This window comes from Aspergillus vadensis, assembly GCF_003184925.1.
Source record: "Aspergillus vadensis CBS 113365 unplaced genomic scaffold BO88scaffold_1, whole genome shotgun sequence".
NCBI classification, from domain to species: domain Eukaryota; kingdom Fungi; phylum Ascomycota; class Eurotiomycetes; order Eurotiales; family Aspergillaceae; genus Aspergillus; species Aspergillus vadensis.
Window position 1 is genome coordinate 884,164 of NW_020292039.1, and position 22,134 is coordinate 906,297.

At 50.0% G+C, this 22,134-nt stretch overlaps 10 protein-coding genes across 10 annotated transcripts; 6 read left to right on the forward strand and 4 right to left on the reverse strand.

Annotated features, from left to right (window-relative positions):
- Positions 1-116: 116 nt before the first annotated feature.
- On the forward strand, positions 117-1,658 carry mpkA (mitogen-activated serine/threonine-protein kinase SLT2; the record flags this gene model as incomplete). Its single annotated transcript, XM_025707970.1, has 5 exons — positions 117-229; positions 271-448; positions 524-590; positions 652-966; positions 1,021-1,658. 5 exons carry the CDS (start codon positions 117-119, stop codon positions 1,656-1,658), a joined length of 1,311 nt encoding a protein of 436 aa, XP_025568130.1.
- An 875-nt stretch (positions 1,659-2,533) lies between these two features.
- On the reverse strand, positions 2,534-4,657 carry BO88DRAFT_430921 (uncharacterized protein; the record flags this gene model as incomplete). Its single annotated transcript, XM_025709279.1, has 4 exons — positions 2,534-3,270; positions 3,347-3,639; positions 3,700-4,422; positions 4,479-4,657. The coding sequence occupies 4 exons, from the start codon at positions 4,655-4,657 to the stop codon at positions 2,549-2,551; spliced, it is 1,917 nt and encodes a 638-aa protein (XP_025568131.1). The 3' UTR covers positions 2,534-2,548.
- A 256-nt stretch (positions 4,658-4,913) lies between these two features.
- On the forward strand, positions 4,914-6,017 carry BO88DRAFT_329322 (SDR family oxidoreductase; the record flags this gene model as incomplete). Its single annotated transcript, XM_025702594.1, has 4 exons — positions 4,914-5,523; positions 5,601-5,762; positions 5,871-5,872; positions 5,943-6,017. 4 exons carry the CDS (start codon positions 4,914-4,916, stop codon positions 6,015-6,017), a joined length of 849 nt encoding a protein of 282 aa, XP_025568132.1.
- A 1,117-nt stretch (positions 6,018-7,134) lies between these two features.
- On the forward strand, positions 7,135-9,059 carry BO88DRAFT_8631 (putative pyridine nucleotide-disulfide oxidoreductase AMID-like). Its single transcript, XM_025713205.1, has 5 exons — positions 7,135-7,544; positions 7,624-7,965; positions 8,029-8,386; positions 8,435-8,742; positions 8,791-9,059. The coding sequence occupies exons 1-5, from the start codon at positions 7,337-7,339 to the stop codon at positions 8,832-8,834; spliced, it is 1,260 nt and encodes a 419-aa protein (XP_025568133.1). The 5' UTR covers positions 7,135-7,336; the 3' UTR covers positions 8,835-9,059.
- A 457-nt stretch (positions 9,060-9,516) lies between these two features.
- Positions 9,517-10,815, reverse strand: BO88DRAFT_420780 (TauD/TfdA dioxygenase family protein; the record flags this gene model as incomplete). The annotated part of the gene is given in 5 exon segments (XM_025708465.1): positions 9,517-9,726; positions 9,778-9,881; positions 9,935-10,421; positions 10,441-10,535; positions 10,593-10,815. 5 exon segments carry the CDS (start codon positions 10,813-10,815, stop codon positions 9,517-9,519), a joined length of 1,119 nt encoding a protein of 372 aa, XP_025568134.1.
- A 1,230-nt stretch (positions 10,816-12,045) lies between these two features.
- On the forward strand, positions 12,046-14,059 carry BO88DRAFT_483415 (putative MFS transporter; the record flags this gene model as incomplete). Its single annotated transcript, XM_025712221.1, has 7 exons — positions 12,046-12,291; positions 12,361-12,456; positions 12,529-12,813; positions 12,904-13,029; positions 13,088-13,183; positions 13,242-13,767; positions 13,821-14,059. The coding sequence occupies 7 exons, from the start codon at positions 12,046-12,048 to the stop codon at positions 14,057-14,059; spliced, it is 1,614 nt and encodes a 537-aa protein (XP_025568135.1).
- A 148-nt stretch (positions 14,060-14,207) lies between these two features.
- Positions 14,208-16,742, reverse strand: BO88DRAFT_483416 (Zn(II)2Cys6 transcription factor; the record flags this gene model as incomplete). Its single annotated transcript, XM_025712222.1, has 4 exons — positions 16,182-16,742; positions 15,594-16,088; positions 15,066-15,543; positions 14,208-15,014 (listed from the first exon to the last, which is right to left on the reverse strand). The coding sequence occupies exons 1-4, from the start codon at positions 16,484-16,486 to the stop codon at positions 14,208-14,210; spliced, it is 2,085 nt and encodes a 694-aa protein (XP_025568136.1). The 5' UTR covers positions 16,487-16,742.
- Positions 16,743-17,594: 852 nt separating this feature from the next.
- Positions 17,595-19,154, forward strand: BO88DRAFT_483417 (putative voltage-gated K+ channel beta subunit (KCNAB)). Its single transcript, XM_025712223.1, has 5 exons — positions 17,595-17,963; positions 18,021-18,043; positions 18,099-18,253; positions 18,307-18,861; positions 18,912-19,154. The coding sequence occupies exons 1-5, from the start codon at positions 17,869-17,871 to the stop codon at positions 19,134-19,136; spliced, it is 1,053 nt and encodes a 350-aa protein (XP_025568137.1). The 5' UTR covers positions 17,595-17,868; the 3' UTR covers positions 19,137-19,154.
- Positions 19,155-19,303: 149 nt separating this feature from the next.
- On the forward strand, positions 19,304-20,028 carry BO88DRAFT_8732 (F-box domain protein). Its single transcript, XM_025713214.1, has one exon. It carries the CDS (start codon positions 19,375-19,377, stop codon positions 19,966-19,968), a length of 594 nt encoding a protein of 197 aa, XP_025568138.1. The 5' UTR covers positions 19,304-19,374; the 3' UTR covers positions 19,969-20,028.
- On the reverse strand, positions 19,984-21,636 carry BO88DRAFT_430928 (uncharacterized protein; the record flags this gene model as incomplete). Its single annotated transcript, XM_025709280.1, is given in 4 exon segments — positions 19,984-20,870; positions 20,949-20,980; positions 21,000-21,183; positions 21,275-21,636. The coding sequence occupies 4 exon segments, from the start codon at positions 21,634-21,636 to the stop codon at positions 20,147-20,149; spliced, it is 1,302 nt and encodes a 433-aa protein (XP_025568139.1). The 3' UTR covers positions 19,984-20,146.
- Positions 21,637-22,134: the final 498 nt, after the last annotated feature.

A 22,134-nucleotide genomic window follows, 5' to 3' on the forward strand; every position in this document is an offset into this window, starting at 1 on the left:
TCCCCCAATCGGCCTTCATAACTTCCCCTTTACTTCCCCCCGCCTTCCCTCGTCTCGCTTCCTTTTTTCCTTTACTATCTTTCTTGTTTGTGTTCTACTTTGTACGTGTGTTTATCATGGCCGACTTGCAGGGTCGCAAGATCTTCAAGGTCTTCAACCAGGACTTTATTGTCGATGAGCGCTACAATGTCACCAAGGAGCTGGGTCAGGGCGCATACGGCATTGTTTGGTAGGTTTTGATATTCTCCGATGGAGTCACTCATCCTGGAGCATTCGCTATCGTTTCGATGGATCTCATTGTTCTAACAATATCAGCGCCGCGACAAATGCTCACACCGGTGAGGGTGTCGCCATCAAGAAGGTCACCAACGTTTTCAGCAAGAAGATCCTAGCCAAGCGCGCTCTCAGAGAGATCAAGCTGCTCCAGCACTTCAGAGGTCACCGTAACGTGCGTTATCCTTCTATCCTCCTATTCCTTCCGATGGTTGCTCCGAGCCTCGAGGCTGACGTGAAGATGGCTTAGATCACTTGTTTGTATGACATGGACATTCCCCGCCCGGACAACTTCAACGAGACGTACCTGTACGAGGGTGAGGCTTCTTTCTCTACCTACAGATTTCTCTTCCTGCTGCTAACTCTATACTTCTTTAGAATTGATGGAGTGCGATTTGGCCGCTATCATTCGCTCCGGACAACCCCTCACCGATGCCCATTTCCAATCCTTCATTTACCAAATCCTCTGCGGTCTCAAATATATCCATTCGGCCAACGTTTTGCACCGTGATTTGAAGCCCGGAAACCTTCTCGTCAACGCGGATTGCGAGCTGAAGATTTGCGATTTCGGTTTGGCCCGTGGTTTCTCCATCGACCCGGAGGAGAATGCAGGATACATGACGGAATATGTCGCCACGAGATGGTACCGTGCGCCGGAAATCATGCTGAGCTTCCAGAGCTACACGAAAGCCAGTATGTGTCCCTGATAACCCCCATTCCCCAGCGCTGTAGCTGATCAATGCCCAGTCGATGTTTGGTCCGTAGGTTGCATTCTGGCCGAGCTGCTGGGTGGCCGGCCCTTCTTCAAGGGCCGTGACTATGTCGACCAACTTAACCAGATTCTCCACTATCTGGGTACTCCTAACGAGGAGACTCTGAGCCGCATCGGCTCACCTCGTGCTCAGGAGTACGTTCGCAACTTGCCGTTCATGCCCAAGATCCCCTTCCAGCGCCTGTTCCCTAACGCCAACCCCGATGCTCTCGACCTGCTCGATCGCATGCTTGCGTTCGACCCGACGTCGCGTATCTCGGTTGAGGAGGCCCTTGAACATCCTTACTTGCACATCTGGCACGACGCCTCGGATGAGCCCACCTGCCCGACAACCTTCGACTTCCACTTTGAGGTGGTCGAGGACGTGCAGGAGATGCGCCACATGATCTACGACGAGGTAGTGCGCTTCCGGGCTCTAGTCCGGCAGCAGTCGCAGGCGCAGGCCGCCGCGCAGCAGCAGCAGATTGCCCAGCAGACCAACGTGCCCATCCCCGACAACCAACAAGGCGGATGGAAGACGGAGGAACCGAAGCCCCAGGAAGCGCTCGCCGCAGGCGGTGGCCACCACAACGATCTGGAATCGTCGCTGCAGCGGGGCATGGATGTGCAGTAGGCCACTACTAGTTCCAATCTGCCGCTGCCTTCTTCAAATACAGTGTACATGTGTTCAGTTTAAGACAATGGTGGGGAGGAGAGGCCTGACTATTTGAGACGGATTATAATCATTATCGTTCCGGAAGTCGCGGGCGTTTCCTGGACTACCTACCGCTGTTATACGATATTACCCATATCGCTATCTATCCGTTATGCTGTCCTGTGTGTTATGCCCTTACTCCCTGTCTGCTGGGATTATGAATTCTTGAAATGCAAAACGTACGCTCTTGGTCGGCTGTTGTCCTCATTGGATCTTTGGACCATTGGGTGATTGTTTTTGGTCATTATTATCCCCCGTTAAAGAAAGAACTGGTTCTACTCGCATCCGGGAAGTGTCGTTTTGGAGACATATCTTCGCCGGGAACCTGCTGCTTTGCAATTGAGCGCTGATTCGAACACGGTCTGCCTTGGTTGAATGCCTGATTCAATAGATAGAGTAGTCTGATAAATAGCATTTTGCTTCTCATCCCACGATTCTTGTCATTTCTTGCTTTCAATACTGTACCCAAATGTTCTTCACAAGCACTGCAGGTTATAAGCCAGCCATAAGCATGACCTGTCATCATGGGATTCCAGTATGCATACGGTGATAGAGCAAGCAAGCATGTTACGCAACCAATCGCAAAAATATATTACTAAACCCTACCTATACACCTATTACTTAGAAGATACTTACTGCAAAATCATCCCGCGATCTTCTACTCGGAATCCCACCCGCACCGGAAGATCCGCTTCCATCCGCAGGGACAAAGAACATCCATCACCAAAGTACATAGACCCCGACCGTTGCTCAACCAACCAAGCAATGAAAATCATCAGTACTATTCCAACTACCAACTACCAACCTATCTAACCAAACCCCGTCGTAAAATCCCTCAATAGCGCATCCCACTGAATATCATCCACATTAAATATACCCTCCACATCGCCATAGATACTATTATTATTATCATCAGGCATCCAGTCCTGAGGCACCACCTCACCATCATCCCTACTAACATCCAGCTGATGATCCATACTAGTCGCCGTGGACAACGACATATTATCCCGCCTTGTCGCGTCATTACCGACGACCGCCCTAACCTGATAAGGATAACAACGGGCCAACAACCGCATCTTGGAACAAAGACTCCCTACCACATCCATCTCTTTGTCAGTGGCAGATAACATCCGTTTTCCCTGTTCATGTTGGAGCTTCGTTTCCAGTGCGGTGGCTAGCGAAGTAACCAGGGTGGGGTAGTCTGCTGTGGTGATTATGGATTGGATTTGGTTTTGGTCTTGGTTCGGTGTTGAGGAAGAGCTAGTGATGAGATTGAGAAGTGCCAAAACAGCAGTGGGGATGTATCCCACCGCGGCGCAGATACGGGCGTTCGTTATGACTGTTAACTGGGGGATCTCTGATACAGGGAGATCCGTGACTGTTTGTATGAGTTCCTTGCTTCGTCGGATGAGGGTCATTAGCATGGTTGTTCGGATGGTCGTGGCGGGGTCTGTGGTCCAGAGGTCTTCGCGGAGGGATGGGTCTTCAAGACGCATTTCGGTGTATTTGAGTTCGGTGGTGAGTGCAGTTGCTGGTGGGTTGGTTTGGTTGGTTATTCTTCTGGATGGCTATGGGGGAGTGGTGGGTGGGTGGGGGATATTAGGTACCTGTTGATGGAGGGCAGCTTGGGAGATCTTTCTCGATAGATGTCCGTAGGCTGTCGAATTGTCGCTGTAGAGAGCCGCGCGTGATTTGCACGAGGGCACTTCCGCCGGTTGGTGGCATCGAAGCGTAGACTTCGTCCATCGTTGCCATGAATGATTGTAGATTGATGAATAGTGCGATCCAGCGATCTGATGGATACTCTGTGATGGTGGTAGATGATGCTAGACTCTTGATGCACTCGTCGATTTGGCCATCACGCTTCATGGTGATGGGTCTGCCGAGTGTACCATAGAACCTAACAGCACATAGTATATACTATTAGCATGAAATCGAACATAGTGAAGCAGCCACTCACCCTACAGACAACCAATACGTCCCCAGCAGCGCCCTCTGCTCATCCACACCCAATCTACCCCTCCTATGCAACCCCAAATCATGCACAATCGCAACGCAAAGCTGAATCAACAGCAACAGCCTTGGATGATACTTCTCCGCAGGATACGTGTACCACGCACAATGAACCAACAACCCACGAAGCAACTCGAGATTCCTCTCAGATCGTGCTACAATTCTCGAGGTAACATGGTTCATAATCTCCTCAGCGACGATCTTGCGCAGAGGATGCGCACTGCCCATTGTCGCGGCGACAACACACAAGAAGAGAAACGGTTCCCTGACCCTGAGTCGATCGGCTGTCTCGCCATGCGGGATCAAAACAAACGGGAATTTGGCAGCGAAATCCGCTTTGAAAACTGTGAGCATACGCTCGGCCTCAGCTGGGCTCAATAGCCCTCGGTCTACGAGTGATGGCTGGCCCGCGAGGACGGAGCTGGTTGGCGGGTCGGGGCCATGGGACGGGTCTTTGGCTGCGTCTAGCAGTGCGGCTATGTCTGTGTCTGTTGGAGTTCCTTGGGAGGAGGAATCATGAGAAGATGATGGCAGGTTTGTGTTACTGTTAGTCGGTAGACTATCATTAGTAGAGGTATCAGGCGATAAGGTCTGTCCGTTCTGCTGTTGGGTCAACGTAGCCAGCTGGGACAAAAGCTGGTCGACTTTCTTCTCTAGGAGCTCTACACGGCTGCATATATTGTGGTTAACGCTTGCTGTGCTATTCGTCTTTGATAGAGGGAGTACCTCGGTGCAGCCTTCTGTCTCTGCTTACGCTTTGTCTGCGGAAGGTCAAGGTACGTGCACGACTTGCCTAGACGAGCGCACCGCTGGCACAGGTTGGCAGACTGTGGCGTACACTTCGCCTTGGCGGTGGTGCACGCCACGCATGCTCTCCTTTTGATTGCGGAAATTGGGGAGCTCATGATGTCGCATCATGAGGAGTCGGGAACGGGGGAAACGGAGCGGCCGGTTGATGAGGTTGCTTACTCCCGCTTGCTGACAATGAGTAGTAAAACCGGGGGATCGGATCGTCCGGTCGGGAGGGTTGGTAATCCGCCAAATGTATATAAATATTGACGAGTATAGCGAGAGAATATCGCAAGAGCATCAGACAGAATTTACTCAGTTAATACATACGGGTTACTTAAGTTGTTATTACATTTCATATTCAATTTCGGAATGTCCTCATACGCCATCACTGGAGCCTCCAAAGGCATTGGCCGCGAATTCGTGCGCCAACTCGCCGCAGACTCAACCAACACAGTGTTAGCAATCGTGCGAAACCCTGAATCAGCCGACATATCAGATCTCGCCTCCAAGCACTCCAATGTGCACATCATCAAAGGCGATGTCACGGACCCAAATTCCATTCTGGAGGCGGCCACAGCCGCAGCCGCGATCACCGACGGCAAGCTCGACGTGCTCATCCACAACTCCAACGCCGTTGACATGGATAGCATGGCATCTGCCCCGAGCCAATTGCCATTTGATGCTCAAGCGATTCAAAATATATTCAGCCCATCGCTCAACACAGCTATCTACGGCGGTATATGGGCAACGAACGCTTTCCTTCCCCTGATCGAGAAGGGAGCGCAGAAGAAAATCGTTCACATCTCTAGCGGCATGGCAGATGTAGACCTTATCAATAAGGCTGGCGTCAGTAACGGCGTTGCATATTCTATTGCAAAAGCTGGATTGAATGTCACGGTTGCGAAGTATGCGGCGGAACTTGCGCTTAGAGGGATTAAGGTGTTGGCTTTGAGCCCCGGATGGGTTGACACATGGGAGGGTAAGTCAATTCCATTGCTCTGAATTGTTTGTCTTTGGACTGTAAGACGGGAGATGCTAATGTAGTCGGTGACACAGGGGAGAAACCCGCTGGGGTAGTATACGCGAATGAGCTCCTGCTGAAGATGTTTCAGCTAATTGAGCCTGAGCTCAAGGGGCAGATCCAGCCCGAGGAGAGTGTGAGGAAGTGTCTCCAGGTGATTGATAATTTGAATGCTGAGTCTAGCGGGTTGTTCCTCAGTCATAATGGGGATAAGTCAAGGTGGTTCTAAGTATGTGAAATGTGAATATTGCATGAGTTGTCGGGCTGAATTAAACGCGCGGTGACGTACATAGGCTCGGGGTTAGTAGTGCCTTAGCTATTCCAAAATCAAGCATATGGCTTTCCCTTGATATCATTTGCAGTATCTACGGCTGTAGATCGAGTGTGGGACCAGCGAGGTAGTCCCAGCCCTTGCGGCCCTGGCCTACCTGATCGACAGTTTGCGTCTGTAATCCCGCATTTTCTCGGTCATGACCTCTTTAGCTTGGATAGTTCTTTGATCTTCATAGCCAGTGGGTGCGCTAGGCCAGGAGACCCCAGAGTTGGGCAGAAAAAGATAAAGCTAGAAAGTAGACGTGGTTACTGTCAATAGGACGCGATTGGAAATCGACTCATCCATAAAGCCCACCTGTATCCCCCTTGTGACCAAGCGTTTGAACCAGCCCCTCTCCAAGTAGGATAACGGCGGCGAATACTCATTTTTTCCCTTTCGGCCCTCTTGCGCAATTACTCAAGCTGATGCACGAACCGAGGGGGGCGCCGAGCACACAGCCAAGAGTCGAATTTCAAAGGAGGCTGTGGCACCTCTTCAAATTCCGAGTTCGGGAATGACTGTGACACCCACCTTCCATCTGATAACTTAATTGAGAACTGATTGGGAGAGAAAGAAGGAGGGGCAGCCAGATTTGCGAAAGTAGGCGAGCGGCGCTACTCTAGATTAGGAAAGAATAGCGGCAGGTGTGTCAATCTGGAATGCAGAGGCGGATCAGATAACTTTTTGTTTTCCGACTTAGGGATGCCAGCGCAAGACGAGCCACTTTTCTACATCATTAGTGTCTGTGAAGCTGAAGCATTTTCGGCAAAGCTCACATGTATAAGCCTACCTCATTCTCTGTATGATACTTACAGCTGAAAACATAGAACTTCGGGTTTCCTGGACCATCAACTCACAAATCCTCCGTTCCGATCTCGCTGGCGTTCCATCTGATAAGATGACCCCCTGTGGAGAACGACCCCTATTGGCCGCCGAGGACCCATTTCTGGCAGTGCCCGGAATCACACGATCCGGTGTCGAATATTCCATGTCCTCCGGATCACCCTGTATTACGGGTCTTGCTGGGGATATACCCAATAGACTACCTAACTAGTAGGCACGCCGTGGTATGCTGCGGGAAATGACACTTCGTACACTTCCAGTCATCTTTCCCAACGGTGGAGTCTTGAGCAGCAAAAATCGGCATATACGTCAGTCTGTGCCAGATTTTCGGTTCATTCGGCGATAGAAATAGAAACAGTTAATTTCTCTGCCTCTTCTCAGCGCAGATATTGACCAATATAATCGGCTCCACCGTTAGTGAACCGGTCCCTCGGTCTCGGCTCCTGTGGCCTCCTCTTGCGCCGGAGTTATTGCGGTCTCCGTGCTTAAAAGCAGCTCTACTCCCAGACTTTGTTCCCTCTAATTCATTTCCTGTTGACTTCTCAAGTTTTGCGTGATCTCCCCTCCCTTCTCTTTGGTCTCCGCTCTTGTAACACCTGGACCAAGCTTTCCATAATGCCATCTGCTACAAGCATCGCATCTTTCACGCGACAGTTCCGTGTCTTGGTCGTCGGAGGCTCATACGGTGGCTTGACCGCAGCTCTGACGTTGCTCGACCTATCTCGTGGTCGAGTAGCCCGTTTCAATTCAACGCCAGATGCGCAGCCGCCACAGAGACAGCTTCCAATCCAAATAACCGTCGTGGATGAACGTGACGGGTTCTGTAAGGCTCACCACTGATCTGGCTCCCCCAAAGTCTAATCTCCGCGGCTCACATCGCTAATGCGTATTTCTTATTTTAGATCACTTAATTGGCTCTCCTAGAGCCTTGGCATCTGAAAAATATGCATCGAAGACCTGGACAAAGTTCGAGGACATTCCGGCCTTGAGGTCCCCGGACATTCGATTCCTGCGCGGTAGTGTGAACTCCGTTGACTGCCAAAGCAAAGTGGCCCGTATCCTTGACGCCCACACCAAAGAAACACGAAAGGAGAAATACGACTTCCTGATTGCTAGTTCAGGACTGCGACGTGTCTTCCCAACCGTCCCCCAGTCTCTTCGCAGAGATGAGTTTGTGGAGGAAGCCAAGAAGCACGTAGATGACATCCACAATGCCCAGGATGGAATTGTGGTTATCGGAGGGGGTATGTAGCCTGACCTTCGTCATGTACTTTGAACATTGTATGACTGACCGAGGACAAACTTAGGCGCTGTTGGTGTTGAAATGGCCACTGAGCTCAGACTTCTTCATCCCAACCGCAACGTCACGTTGATTCACTCTCGTGATCGTGTACTCTCAGCAGAACCTTTGCCGGCTGAGTTTCAGGAGCGTGTGGGATCCATTCTGCGTGAAGCAGGTGTGAAGCTTATTTTTGGACAACGAGTCCTCGACATCACAGCTATCGAGACCGAGGGAGAGCGACGGCTCTGGAGACTTGAGCTGGCCGATGGAAGAATCATCTATGCAGGCCATGTCATGAACGCCGTTTCCAAATCTGTTCCCACAACGTCGTACCTCCCAGAAGAGGCCCTCACCGAGGAAGGCTACGTCAAGATCCGAGCATCGTAGGTTCCCTGAAGAAGGATTACTCAAACAAAGCTAACCTTAGGTAGCACGCAATTCCCCAAGAACCTCCCGAACGCTGATTCCCATTTTGCTGTCGGTGATATGGTGTCCTGGTCAGGAATCAAACGTTGCGGGGCTGCAATGCATATGGGCTATCACGCAGCCGTCAATGCTCATCAGCTCATGCTGTCGGAGGATTCGAACTACAAGCCTGAGTTTATTAACCTTCAGGAGGTACCTCCCGTCATGGCGCTCTCAATGGGCAAGACAGCAGTCACATATACTCCGGACTCGGGAACGAAGGACGGAGAAGATGTCCATGACGTTATGTTCGGCGAGGATATGGGCTATAGCAGTAAGTGATTCTGGCTTTCATCTATGATTAGTGTCTAACATGATGCAGTTTGCTGGAATTATATGAGAATGTCTGAGCCTTGCCAGGCATAATGCACCCACACATGACTCTTCACTTCAATTCGACAGATCTGGTATCTGTCGCCTTTTTGCCATTGCAAGACTTATAGACCTTTCGTCACTACTTTATGCTGTTAGGCACACACAGTTTGCTGGTTAACTGGCACTGCCTAGTCGGCGGTTATCGTGTGGGACCGGACTCTGGCGTTTGGACTTTGACTCTTTGGATTTACATAGCTTGTCTGACATGATTCGTACTATAATTCGACTTGGGTATTCTTGTTTGAGTTTGACTGTATATGAAACATCAAGCAAGATGTTGTATGTGTGGTGTGATGAAGATAGGTAAGGTGGTTGCAGACACAAGTGATGTGAGACCGTCAGAAGACCACAACGGGAAGGAGGGGGTCAGCTGATTTGCAGATCCAGCCGAGAGACATGACTGTTTGATAGTCATAGAACTTGATGGCACCTAGTCATCCTCTAACTAGCGTCAAAGCCAACGAGCACCAAAGTACAAGTTATATAAATCAAGGAGATACCACTGAAGACGGTACCATTGTTGGTTTCGCTTCCGATTATGATACCCTTTAGTCCACTCCACAATCCGAAGCCAGTCAAATGAGAACTAAGGAACGGAAGATTCATTATTATATACTTTATGGTACCCGCCACATGAATAGATTCTAAAGTCCTACAAGACCAAATTTCAGGCTTAAGCTTGAGCCTCTGCCAACGCCTGCTTCCTAGATTTGGACTGGATGTCCAAGTAAGGAGCTTCACCCAGACTGCAGACCCGGTCACCAGCCCGGGCTTCAGCATAGTCATAAGTGGCGCAATGCCAGGTGGATCTGTTATCCCAGATGGCCATGTCATTCTTGTTCCACCTGAAGCGAACCTGCGCGTCGTGGTTTTGCGTGACGAGCTGTCGAATGTCAGTATACCATATACTGGAAAATAGGTTGTTTCTACTCACATTGAAGAAATATTGCAGCAGCATATCGGACTCGTCCTTGGTTACCCCATTGATTCGTTTAGTGAATCCCTTGTTCACATATACGGACTTCCAACCGGTGACCGCTATAACAACATTAGCACTCTCACCTATTTTGAAGATGATGGTTGATACGCACGGTTAGTCCGAACTACAGGATGGACCGCCTTAAGGTCTTCGCCCTGATTAAGTGGTGATCCTCGGATTCCCTTGCGTAGGGGATTTCCCAGCCTGCGTGCTTCGTCATGGAAGAAGCTAGCATCGTGTGTGGCTGTCAGACCCTCTAGGAAGGCAGCCATCTCAGGAGACAGGCGGTCGTATATCTCGTATCCCGAAGCCCAGAGAGTGTCTCCTCCGGTTTCGGGTAGAGTGTGAATCTTGAGCATGGCGTAGTCCGAAGGTACACGTTCGAAACTGATATCGGTATGCCATCCTACAGAGGCGAAGCGACTCGTATCGCTGAGCTGGTGGGTAAGGCCGCCTCCTTTCTTCTGCTTTTCGCTGCTGATGACACTAATTTGGTCGCCGAGTTCGCTGCCTTCTTCTGTCAAGGGGTGAACATGGAGGCCAGATGATTCGGGCTGTAGAGGAAAATATGAGCTTTTTATTCCACTGACCATACCAGACTTCGCCAGGATTACTTACGCAGCCAGCCAGAACAGTCAGCCTTTCGCCAAATTCTCTCATTTGCTGGGGTGTGACATTCTGGTCACGAAGGAAGACAACGCCTCTTTTTGAAACTGCCGATTGTCAGTATATGCCATATTACACGAACTTCTAGGAAGCACAAAGCATACTTGTCACTGCGAGGTCTTTGATAATCTGGTCGGAGTTTTCCGCCTTGAGTATATCGGCCACCTGAAGTCCTTTGTACTCTCTCCCAATGACTGGAGTCAAGTCTTGGTGGGTATATGACTCCAACGATCCGGAGTATTGTAGGGGCTCTGAAAGCCGTGGACGGGACTCCTCGTGTCCTCCGCGGATTGTCGAGACCGAAGCACTCTCGACGGCTGACGGCATGGTGATTTCTTGATTGACAGTGATCGATATATTTTTTCACAAGTGAAGCGCTATCTTATGAAATTTAGAAGCAATTACTTCCGCGGCCTCCGACGGATTTATGGGTGACTATATACTAGCAGGTATACAATCTCCACGAGATCTCTGCGAGAATTACGACTGCTGCCGACGAACAATCTCCACTTTCGATAAGTGACGAGTATCGGGAACGCGAGAGAAGAGAATCATGAAAAGTCGATCGTTCCACCTCTACCCGACTGGCACACGAGTGAAATGATGCTATCTACTGCTTTTGTCATTTGTCGCATGTTCCAAACTGTTCTGCGACAACCCGACCCGGAGTCCTAGCCGTCTGGTGACATGAATCATTTCCCCGCATCCAGCACGGTGAAAGGGTCTCGTCTTATCCCTGAGCGCCAGTCACAAGTCAACGGTGCTGTTATCGGCGGGGCATCGGCGAAATTTTCGGAGGAGGCTTGCATCCTGCCAGCTTGTGTCGCTTTAGTGCCGGCCGCTAAAATCGCCCTTCGACGAATGAACAGTGCTCTCATGAACGGGCTTGCCAGCTGCCTGTCCAGCTTCCCTGCGCATAGCCAAAACTGCTCTATGGTAACAACCATTAAAGTGCCAAACCTGGGGAAATACATAGATTATCCGTAAGTGGAATAGTCCATCCCATCTACCGAGCTGCAGCAAAAAGAGAAGCATCCGGGGAAGCGCATCGAGGATCTTCAACAACTGTCTGCATTAACGAGATGGGTATGAAGACTTCAACCGGACCCATCTTATTCGAGGCGATTCTCCGAAGCAACTAAAGGGTTATTGGCTATGTAATTGAGGGTGCCGCTGGGGATATGGCCAGGTTGCGCACACCAGGGCGCCCTAGGCGATGATGTGCTCGGTGATCCGTCTTGTGCAATCCGGTTAGTCTCTTTCTGGCTCGAAGGGATCGATTCATTCGTACAATCGCCCCGGATATGGTTGGTTGGAAGAATAACCACATTGTCTTCCGCCATCGCGAATCGTATTGGCACTGCAGCCATCTCCGTAGTATGTATACTCCATACAACAAATCATGCCTTTTAAGGCATACACCATGAAACAAGTATATAAGTAGCCATGGGAAGTTTCTCCCACGCTTCGCCTCTAACCCTACCTGTGCCATTCCTCTGCTCTTCTCCACATATCCATTATCCACATCCAGTGGTGATACAGTAAGAGAGAGCAACCATGCCCGACGACATCGAGCAGGGCTACAACAAGGGCCCCATCAAAGCCCACGATGTACTCGAAGACTCCCAATCATCCAAAGCCTCAATCGAAGTAGGACAGGAGCATCTCGCAGGCGTCACTCCACCCCACGAATCCTTCGAAGGTTATCACCGCTTCGATCCAACGGCAACATGGACACCCCAAGAAGAGAAAAAGCTCGTCTTCAAAACAGACTTGATGCTTCTAAGCTGGATATGCTTCATGGTAACTCCCATCCCCCAATACCCATATATCCCTAATCAGACCAAATCTAATGATAGAAAATTAAATCAGTTCTTCGGCCTCCAACTCGACCGCGGCAATCTCTCCAACGCACTCACAGATCACTTCTTAGCAGACCTTAACATGACCACAGACGACTACAACAACGTACACATCCCCATCCCCATCCTCTCCCCTTACCACCATCCCACCTACTGACCAACCTTCTCCAAAACACAGGGTTCAACAATCCAACTCGTCTGCTTCCTGGCCGCAGAATTCCCTGTCCAGCTTCTAATTAAGCGTTTTGGGTTCAAGCGCGTCCTGCCCGTCATGATGCTCGCTTGGAGTTTGGTCTCCTGGACGCAGGCATGGATGACCAGCCGGGCGTCATTCTACGTGACGAGAGCGCTTATTGGTGCCTTCGAGGGAGGGTTTATCCCCGGTACGATTCTCTTCGCGACATATTTCTATAAGACGAAGGAGTTGTCGGTGAGATTGGCGTTTTTTTGGTCGACGTTGAATGTAAGTTTATCTCTTTACTGCGTGATGGTGTTGGAGATGGGGAAGAGAGAGAGTGGTGGAATTGGGGCTAATATACGATTGGTGATTTAGGTTGCTCGCATCGTTTCCTCCCTGCTGGCTGCTGGTATTCTGCAGATGCGCGGCGTCGAGGGAAAGTCGGGCTGGTTCTGGCTTTTTCTGATTGATGGGTTGCTTACGTTCCTTATTGGGTTGGTTGTAAGTGGTTCTCTATCTCGAGGCATCAGAGAGGAGGTATTTGCTAACAGTCAAATAGAGTCTTTTCTACCTCCCCAGTTCCCCAACGAATACCAAGAGTGTTCTGTTCCCCCGTCCGTGGTATTCTGAGCGCGAAGAGGTGATCATGATTAACGTAAGTGCTCGTATACCATAACTTTTCCAATTGAACGGAATCTGACTGACCCCAACAGCGCCTCCTCCGCGATGACCCCTCCAAAGGCCTAACGCACATCAACGAGCGCGCCACACTACATGACATCTTTGAAGCATGGAAAGACCCCTCAATGTGGGGACTCTACTTCATCGGTCTAGTAGCCTATATCCCTCAAAGTCCCGTGCAATCCTACCTCTCGCTCACCCTGACTCGTCTCGGCTTTGATACCTTCGACGCAAACATGCTCTCAATCCCGTCCGCCGCGCTGCAAATCATCCTCATGCTGGCTGTTTCCAAGAGTAGTGATATCTTTGGCGAGCGGACGTTCCATTGCTTCTTCGGCGAGTTTTGGTCCCTGCCGCTGCTGGCGGCTTTGGTTGCGCTGCCGAATTATGGATATAACTGGGCGCGTTTTGCCGTTTCGACGATGATTTCCGGATATCCGTATTTTCATCCGATTGTGTCGGCCTGGATTTCCGAGAATACGTTTGATGTGAAGAAGAGAGCGATTACGGCGGCCACATATAATGTGATTGTGCAGATTGGGTCGATTATTTCTTCGCGTAAGTGATTTGGTCCAGTTGAAATATTGGCAAGTTGACTGATTGTTGAACAGAGATCTATCGGACGAGTGATTCGCCGTATTATTACACTGGAAACAAGGTGCTGATTGCGCTGTGCGTGCTCTCCTTGGCGGTGTTTGTCGCCCAACGTGAATTCTTGCGGCACCTGAACAGACAAAAGGAGAGGAAATGGCAAGCCATGTCTCCCGAGGAGCGGGTTTTGTACCAATCTGACAGGGAAGAACGAGAAAAGGAAGGAAATAAGCGGCTAGACTTCCGCTTCAAATACTGATGAGACGAATGTATTATAATCAAACATGTTGGTAATGGTAATTTGGACTTGATAATTGGTTTCTTGGGCATAATATGACTGAATTCGCTTTAAACAGCAAATGGGTATATTCATAATGGTGCTCATAGAATGATCGGGAATATCTTAGCTAAGAAAGCAGAAATCCTTCGCCAGACAAGACTGCATCTGGAAAGTCATTGCTTGAAAAGTTGGGTTCAGGTGTAAACTGACCCTCCGGAATTTGCGAAATAAAGTCGTTTATCAGCATTTCAACGGAGCCAGAGGGTAAAGCAGGCGACAGCGAGGCGAAATTCATGGGTGTACTTCTCGCACCCTCCAGAGGTAGTGAATATGGTAGCAAGTTGCCAAAAGAGGGGTCATAGACGCTTTCAGAAGACTCCAGTTGAGTAGGAAATGTTGACTCCGCAAACTCGGGGAATAGCATGTCTTCCAGTGGCTGAAGACCGCTGTACCCACTCTGCGCATGGTGCACAAGACTAAGACTATCTTGTATATGCCCTTGGCCCACAGACTGCATTGTAGGGAGCTGAGCCTCGGTGGCAGTGGACCAATTATTGAGCGGGCTGATGTCGTCAGCTATGGGACCTGCAGCTTCCATTGCAGTAGTAGCCCGTTTATGTGTTAGGTCCTCTCCACCTGACGCAGAAGTTGTGGTAGCTGCAGGTAGCATTTTACTTTTAACTGGTGGTTGTGGTTCTCTTATTGGAGGTGATAAAGCAGGACCGCTTCTAGCCTGAGCATCTGCCATCTTTCTATACAGTAACTCAGCTAGCTCCTTGTTCCCCCCACCTCTGAAAGTGGAGAGGATGGAGTGTAAGCGGGCTAAAATACTGCTGGGGCGGCTTTCGTTATCCCAAGAAGGCGCCCTTGGCAACATTGCGAGGTCTATTACGGCATCGGCGAGTGAGCTGGCAATTTCATAGAGTTTCAACTCCTGAAGATCTAATCAGTGGTCATTCCTCTGGGGCTGCTGAAAGTGACATACCATACCGAGCCCATGGGCTTCGATGGCCGCTCGTGGTAGTTGCGATACTATGTTCAATAGCTCCTTTGCGACCAAGATTGGAAATGATGGAGAAGTGGGCCAATAAGTAGAAGATCCATGAGCGCTTTTCTTGGACGAGAATTTCCACAAGATCATGCGCATCCAATGTCTGGTAACGCAAAGGTCTGCCTTCTGTACGTCTGAAATATGGTCCAACAAAGCTGATCCGTCCTGCAAATTATCTTGTAGTAGCCTAAGAAAACGGCTGTCTAGGTTAGGAACTTCGCTGGACAGTGGTTCAAAGCCTCCCTGATCATCCTCAATGATGTCGAACATTTTTGACTGTTCAAACAGTCGGAACAGATTGAGCAGTTTCAGGAATGCCGGCAGAACCTGGGGCTCATCATTCGCATCAAGTTCTGGGGTTGAGATATCTGTTCTCAAGACTACGGGGAGTTTGTGGAGTATGCAGACGCCGCTATGACAATGTTAGGGGCAAGTCAACACAAAGTAAGAGCGGTTACTTACCGTTCGGTGACAAACAACAGCCATAGCACACGGCGACGCATTTGTTGCTCTTCCGAGGGAAGGCCAGCGTACGAGACTTCTCGATGCAGGCACATCATTTGGGCGAGTGTAATAGCCTCCCTCAAGTACAACAGTGATTCGCTGGCGCCCGATTGGTGGTTCTCGAAGTATACATGAAGGAAAAAGGCCGTCCTGACGTTATTCAAATTGAGCCTTGATCGGTAATCGCAGGATCTTCGGGCCTTCATGCACTCTGCTGCAAATGTTTCCGCGGTCACCGACTTGTCAGGTAGAGAATTTTGCCCTAGCCTCAACTGAGCGATCGTTGCCGCTGCCACAGCAGTTGCCAATGCATATGTCTCGTGGTCATTCTCCTCGACATCCTGTTGCAAACTGGACATGACATTCTCGACATCGACGATCGGCCAGACTGGGTACATTCGCACGTGGTATATATAAAGCGGGGATGCGAGAACATTGGTGGGTATGCGAGATCTGTGTCGCTCAAAGTGTTAGTCGATAATAAGCACAATAAAGTGGCTTTCTGGCTGCACGACCCGGAAGATACGAGAATGATCATTAACATACCTTTCCGATTTTGCACCACATTCTCGCTGTGCCGGTGTCGAGGCGTGGTCGGTCTCCAAAATTTCCCCGCTCTGAGGGATCGAGGGTAGAGCATCATGTACCTCGATACCGCGTTGAGCTTGGTCTATAAGGTACTTGGTAGTTGCGCGCAGCTTCTGAGGACCGCGAGGTTGCTGGACCCGGATGTAGGTACACTTGATGCGTGCATTGAAGCAGGACCGGCATGGCTGACCACCACCACAGCGAATCTTTCGAATCTTACAGCCGTCGCATGCTTTCTTCGTTATACTTGCTCTGGAAGACATCTTTCTGGTTGTCAAGTCGCAGGCGTAGCGCAAATTGCTTCGATTGAATGCATGACAAAGGAAACAGGACGGAGTTGCGAGAAAAGTTGAACGGCAATGGGCTGTCAGTTGAGCCGAAAATCAGCCAGTAGCGTAACGCTGCATATCCCAAATGATGCGAGGAGACGATTAACCCGAGGTCATTGCGGGGCAAAGCCTACGCATTCGCTGAGTGGTGCAGCTTGAAGCGACGCTTGGTGCAGACGTGGCGTATCCGAGTCGTTCGACGGAGCAGTTCTGGGTGACTCCGCTGCGAAGGTGCTGTATTGCTTGACTTGTGATTTTTGTCGAAAAGGTGTTGCAATGATACGATGAGGATGTCTAATGATCGCGGGTGATTGCGCCTTCAACTCCACGCGGCACGCCATTATCGAGACCCACCTCGTGTGCCTGGACTGTCCATCACAGACATCAGGGGATGTTCGTCCTGAAAAGCATTGCCTTGATAGTTGCAGAGTCACAAAGCTGATGTATAGATATTAAGCACGAGGAGAGGCGGCGGAAACAATTGTAGTGACGATCACAGGATGTTGAAGTGGTTTGCAGGAGAACGCATCTTCTTCATTGGCGTCAAATATACCACAGGGACCTTTTCGGCATCCCATCAGGTAATGGCGAAGCAATTGGTGGGATCCAAAGCCACTCTTGGACCATAATTGTGAAAGAAGGTAGAACGCATGGTAGAAATGCAAAAGATCAAGAAATTCTTCAGCAAAGGTGGATGGATGTACTTATAGGAACTCGGTCGCCGCTGGCTGGACTATAAACGGCAGTCTGCCTGCTGTCACCTGACAAGCATACTATCTCGAATGGGATAATAATCACAGATTGCACTCATTTACTCCAATTATTATTGCTAAGGCCTTTCCTCCACATTCATGGCTATTGCTGTCTTCTCATTTCTACACTTCATTAGCAGTACATGGAAAACGGAGATAGACCCTGAGAGGCCTTCCTCGGAACTGGCTAAGACCACTAGTGCCTATGCTAAAACATCCAGGCTAAAGCAGAGCCAGACCCTCCGAGTATTCCTCCGACGCCTTTGCTGGCCTCCGCATTTGCCCCTCCTTGACTTATTGCTCATATGATTGGTCTTCACAAGCACGAGGACCCGGAGACTCTGTCAAGAACAGCTCTCATTCGATTCCAGTACAATGACCGTCTCTGCCTGACCAATCGCGGCCAGATCGCGATGGCAGCTCCCCGGGCGCAACGCAATGGCTGTCGCAACCAGATAAATTGGTTCATGACCCCTCACAGATGGCAATAAATACGCTCTGTCTTTTCGTCCTATTCCCTGTTTACGTTTAACTGGCTCTCAAGAAGATACTCTACATATAATCATGGCGTGGCCAAACAAGAACAAGGACATGCTCTACCGGCGAGTGGGCAATTCTGGTCTACACGTCTCTGCACTCGGTCTGGGAGGGTGGCTGACGTGAGTAACTGGTCTCCTCCAGAGAAGAGTTGTACATGGCTAATCCTTGTCTTATAGTTTTGGCGGTCATGTCGACAACGGTAATAATCACTAAAGTTGCCTTAAGGCGCAACAACAGCTAATTCCTTGCCCTAGAAATCACCTTCAACTGCATGAAGCAAGCTTACGACTTGGGGATCAACTTCTTCGACACAGCTGAGAGCTATGCGGGCGGACAATCAGAAATCGTCATGGGTCAAGCCATCAAGAAGTTTGGCTGGAAGCGCAGCGATCTCGTCATCAGCACCAAGGTACGTACCGTTCATTATGCGACCCGTGTAGACGCAAGTTAATCCGTCAACAGCTCAATTGGGGTCTAGCGAATGGCGAGATTTTAATCAATAACCACGGTCTATCCCGCAAACACATCATCGAAGGCACACGAGCATCTCTTGAGCGTCTACAGCTCGAATATGTCGACATCATATACGCCCACCGCCCCGACCGTCTAACACCCATGGAAGAGACAGTGAGAGCCTTCAATCATGTCATTGAGAAAGGATGGGCATTCTACTGGGGTACATCGGAATGGTCTGCGGACGAGATCAGCGAGGCTTGTGGTATTGCCAGAGCTCTGGGACTGATTGCGCCCATTGTCGAACAACCTCTGTACAACATGTTGGACCGGCAGAAGGTGGAAGGGCAGTACCAGCGACTGTACTCCCGCTGCGGCATTGGTTTGACCACCTTCTCACCTTTGAAGATGGGTCTCCTCAGTGGCAAGTATAATGATGCGACGACGCAGCCTCCACCAGGATCTCGCTTCGCAGAGAGCAACGACAAGTTCGCAAGCAGCGTGCGCAGAGACTGGGAGAACGAGCAATGGGCTGGGAATATCAAGAAGATCGTTGGATTGAAGGTATGCTACTCCAATCGATCAATTGAGGCATATCGCTGACAAACTTCAAGGAGGTTGCGGACAAGATGGGCGTCAAGCTGTCGCAATTGGCTCTGGCATGGTGTCTCAAGAACGAGAATGTCTCCGCTGTGATCACCGGCGCCTCTCGGCCAGAGCAGGTTGTTGACAATGTAGAGAGTCTGAAGTTACTCCCACGTCTGACACCGGAGATCATGGCCGAGATTGATGAGTATTTGCAGAACAAGCCAGACCAGGACCCAGCCAGACAGGATTAGCCAACTATCAATAATGTGGACATGACACGAGCACAGAACAAAAGCAAAATACAAATTTCAGTTGAATCAAATCCTTACATAGAACCATAAGCACGTGTCCGCATCCCGTCTCACCTATTACATCACCCCCGCATTTTCCTTTTCCACTTTCCCCTCTCACCCAGACACCCCATACTCCCTATCACATCACACCTCATCTACTATCATCAACAATACATACCAACAATGACCACCCTTAATGAATCCACACCCCCCACCAACCACCCCCAGTCCACCACCCACACCACACCCCTCTAACCACCATCAACAAGAAAACAAACCCCCCCTCCTCACCCTCCCCCCGGAACTCCACCTCCAAATAACCTCGCACCTCCCTCTCCTCCCAGATATCTACTCCCTCCAAGCAACCTGCACCTACTTCTACACTCTCCTCCCACAACCCAGCCACTCGGCCCTCCTCGCAGCCGAAACCACCGACTACGCCATCGCCCACGACCTCTACACTTGCCGATACTGTCTGCGGCTACGTCCCGGCTCTGTCTTCGCGGACCGGATGCTCCGGCGCGGCAGAGGTCGGTACGGACGGGACAGGGCGAAGAGGTTCTGTGTTGATTGTGGGGTTCTGCCGAGGGGGGAGGGCGAGGGCGAGGAGGCGAGGTATGGAGCTGGGGCGTTGGTGAGGGTGGAAGGGGAGCTGAGGGTGTTTTGTGGTGGTTGTGGTGGGTTGAGGAGGGTGGGGATGGTGTTGGGCGTTGCGGGTGGTGTTGGTGGTGGGGGGAAGAGGGAGAGGGTTGTTTGTGAGGGGTGTTGGGGGATGGCGGGGTGGATTTGATGGTTTTATAAGATGGTGTTGTGATACCCATTTGCTGTTTATTTATTGCTTTTGTGCTGGGGTGGGATGAGCTTGAGAAGGGGATAGGGAAGAGGGAGGTAAGTGTAAGATATGCTCCTAGTTAAGAACATGAGTGAACAGGAATACCAACACAGCCTGACAGGACACAAGGTTTTAGTTATAGGAAACCATTCAACGAGCCGGCGATCTCAATGTCCCCATCCTCTTCGTCGTCTTCGTCGTCATCACTCCGTGCATCAAAGTCGAAGTAAAAGTCCGCGTGCTCGTCAGAGATATCACACTCGGTCAAGATCATGGTGCTGGTCTGATCCAAGCAGGTCCATGATCTACCAATGCCCTTTGCTATGGCTTGCTGATCTTGCGGATTCACCTCCGCCAAGTACCGAAGGCCGTAGGAGACTTTGTATCCGTCGTGATTATTGTCGGGAGAGTCAGCAGGACTGGCGGGGGATGCAGTATCTTCTTCGGGGGTAAATCGCTCGACAACCATCCCATGTTTATAATGTGTCACGTATACATCGTGGACGGTTCCGGTGGTGGGTGCCTTCAATCCCTTGATAAGGTACTTTTCAAGCACTTCCGTGTCACTAGTATTATGCTTCTGCAAAGTCGGCATACTCCAAACTTTAGCATAGCGAATACCACTCTTCTTCAATGCACCGATCATCAAATCCCGAAGCGTCACCTCACGACCCTCTTTCACAGAGGTAGATGTAGATGTAGATGTAGATATAACCGAACAACCAACGTAATCCTCCGCTGCCGCAAACAGAACAGCTAGAATACACGCCATCATAACCGCCAACCCGTAGCAGCTTCCAAGATGTAGAATGTTGCAGATGCATTCGGTTAGAACAGCCGTGGCCATAATGTAGGTAAGCCTGCAGATACATCAGTCAAACATTCACTATGAGGTACTGGATCTCCCACTTATTATGACTGCGTCCCATTGCACATACAACCCTACCCATTGCCTTTGCCACACGATCTTCTGCACACTCATCACGCACCATCAAATCATCATATCGCCTCAACGTCCGAGCAAACTCATATTCATGACCCCAAGCGCGCACCGTGATCTCCCCATTCAGAACGTCACCATCAGTAGTGATCGAGTACATCTGCCCTGCTTCGTAAGCTGCAAGCAACAGGAGTATAGGTTTGATCATTTTGGCGGCTGTTTCGTGATTCACACTGTTTTCGAAGGATTGTGATGTGCTTAGGGGACGAATACTTATGTCAGTATCTGTGAAGCTTGTCAGGTGATGATCAAAATATGACATACCTGTCCCAGAACCCAGAACACAAAGCGCACACAACAGAACAGATAACGTTCCAAATACCCCCGACAATCCCATTCATACATTCAAAACCCATAATGGCTGTATCCGACTGCTGGTTAAATATGCTACGCGCAGTTTCGCGCGGCACCCGAACATCATACTTTGAGAGCAGGGCTGTTGTGACCTGCGGAGTGAATTCTGTGGATGGTTGGGTGCCGCTACTAGTGATGAGTTTATTCACGATCGGGGGGCTTGAGCGGTGGTCACGGGGATATGATCCTGGGATTTTGATGATGATGGAGTCCATGGTTGGGGGTTGGGTTGGGTGTTGAGGTGAAGGAGGTGGATGGGTTGGGCTGTGCATTATGGATGAGGGGGTATGTGTGTTGGATGTGTTGGGTTTGTTTGATTATTGGTTTGCTTGGGTTTACTTGTATTTGGTTGCTATGTCGATTGTAGAGGTGGTAGTGAATGGTAGGGTGGTGTGGTTGGGTATAGTTCTCTGTATGGGGTAGGGCTTTGATATTGGTGATAGAGATTATGTTGGTAATACTAGGGATGAGATGGGTAGTATACATATTATATTAGGGAGGGTTGTTTACTAGGAATCATAGATATTGCAACGGACAGGCAATCCCTTAAACCAAGGAAGAGTTGGAATTAAAGATTGCTAGTTAGAGCTCATATCTAAGAAGCGAAGATACTCCGATAGCATGCACTGAGCGCAAGATCAACACTGTCAATAAGCCCTCATGTCATACTTACACTAGACTGATACACAATCCTCCAACGAATCGAAGCACCATAACTAAGATATACAAACAACCAATAGCAAAGGCATTATTTATCCAAGTGATAGCCC

Bases quoted from the DNA above. Each gene is read 5' to 3' on its own strand.
- BO88DRAFT_8631 (XM_025713205.1), top strand. From the start codon at position 7,337: ATGCCATCTGCTACAAGCATCGCATCTTTCACGCGACAGTTCCGTGTC. The intron at 7,545-7,623 runs GTAAGGCTCACC...TTCTTATTTTAG, and splicing joins GGATGAACGTGACGGGTTCT to ATCACTTAATTGGCTCTCCT. The intron at 8,743-8,790 runs GTAAGTGATTCT...AACATGATGCAG, and splicing joins CGAGGATATGGGCTATAGCA to TTTGCTGGAATTATATGAGA.
- BO88DRAFT_483417 (XM_025712223.1), top strand. From the start codon at position 17,869: ATGGCGTGGCCAAACAAGAACAAGGACATGCTCTACCGGCGAGTGGGC. The intron at 18,044-18,098 runs GTAATAATCACT...TCCTTGCCCTAG, and splicing joins TGGCGGTCATGTCGACAACG to AAATCACCTTCAACTGCATG. The intron at 18,254-18,306 runs GTACGTACCGTT...ATCCGTCAACAG, and splicing joins ATCTCGTCATCAGCACCAAG to CTCAATTGGGGTCTAGCGAA.
- BO88DRAFT_8732 (XM_025713214.1), top strand. From the start codon at position 19,375: ATGAATCCACACCCCCCACCAACCACCCCCAGTCCACCACCCACACCA.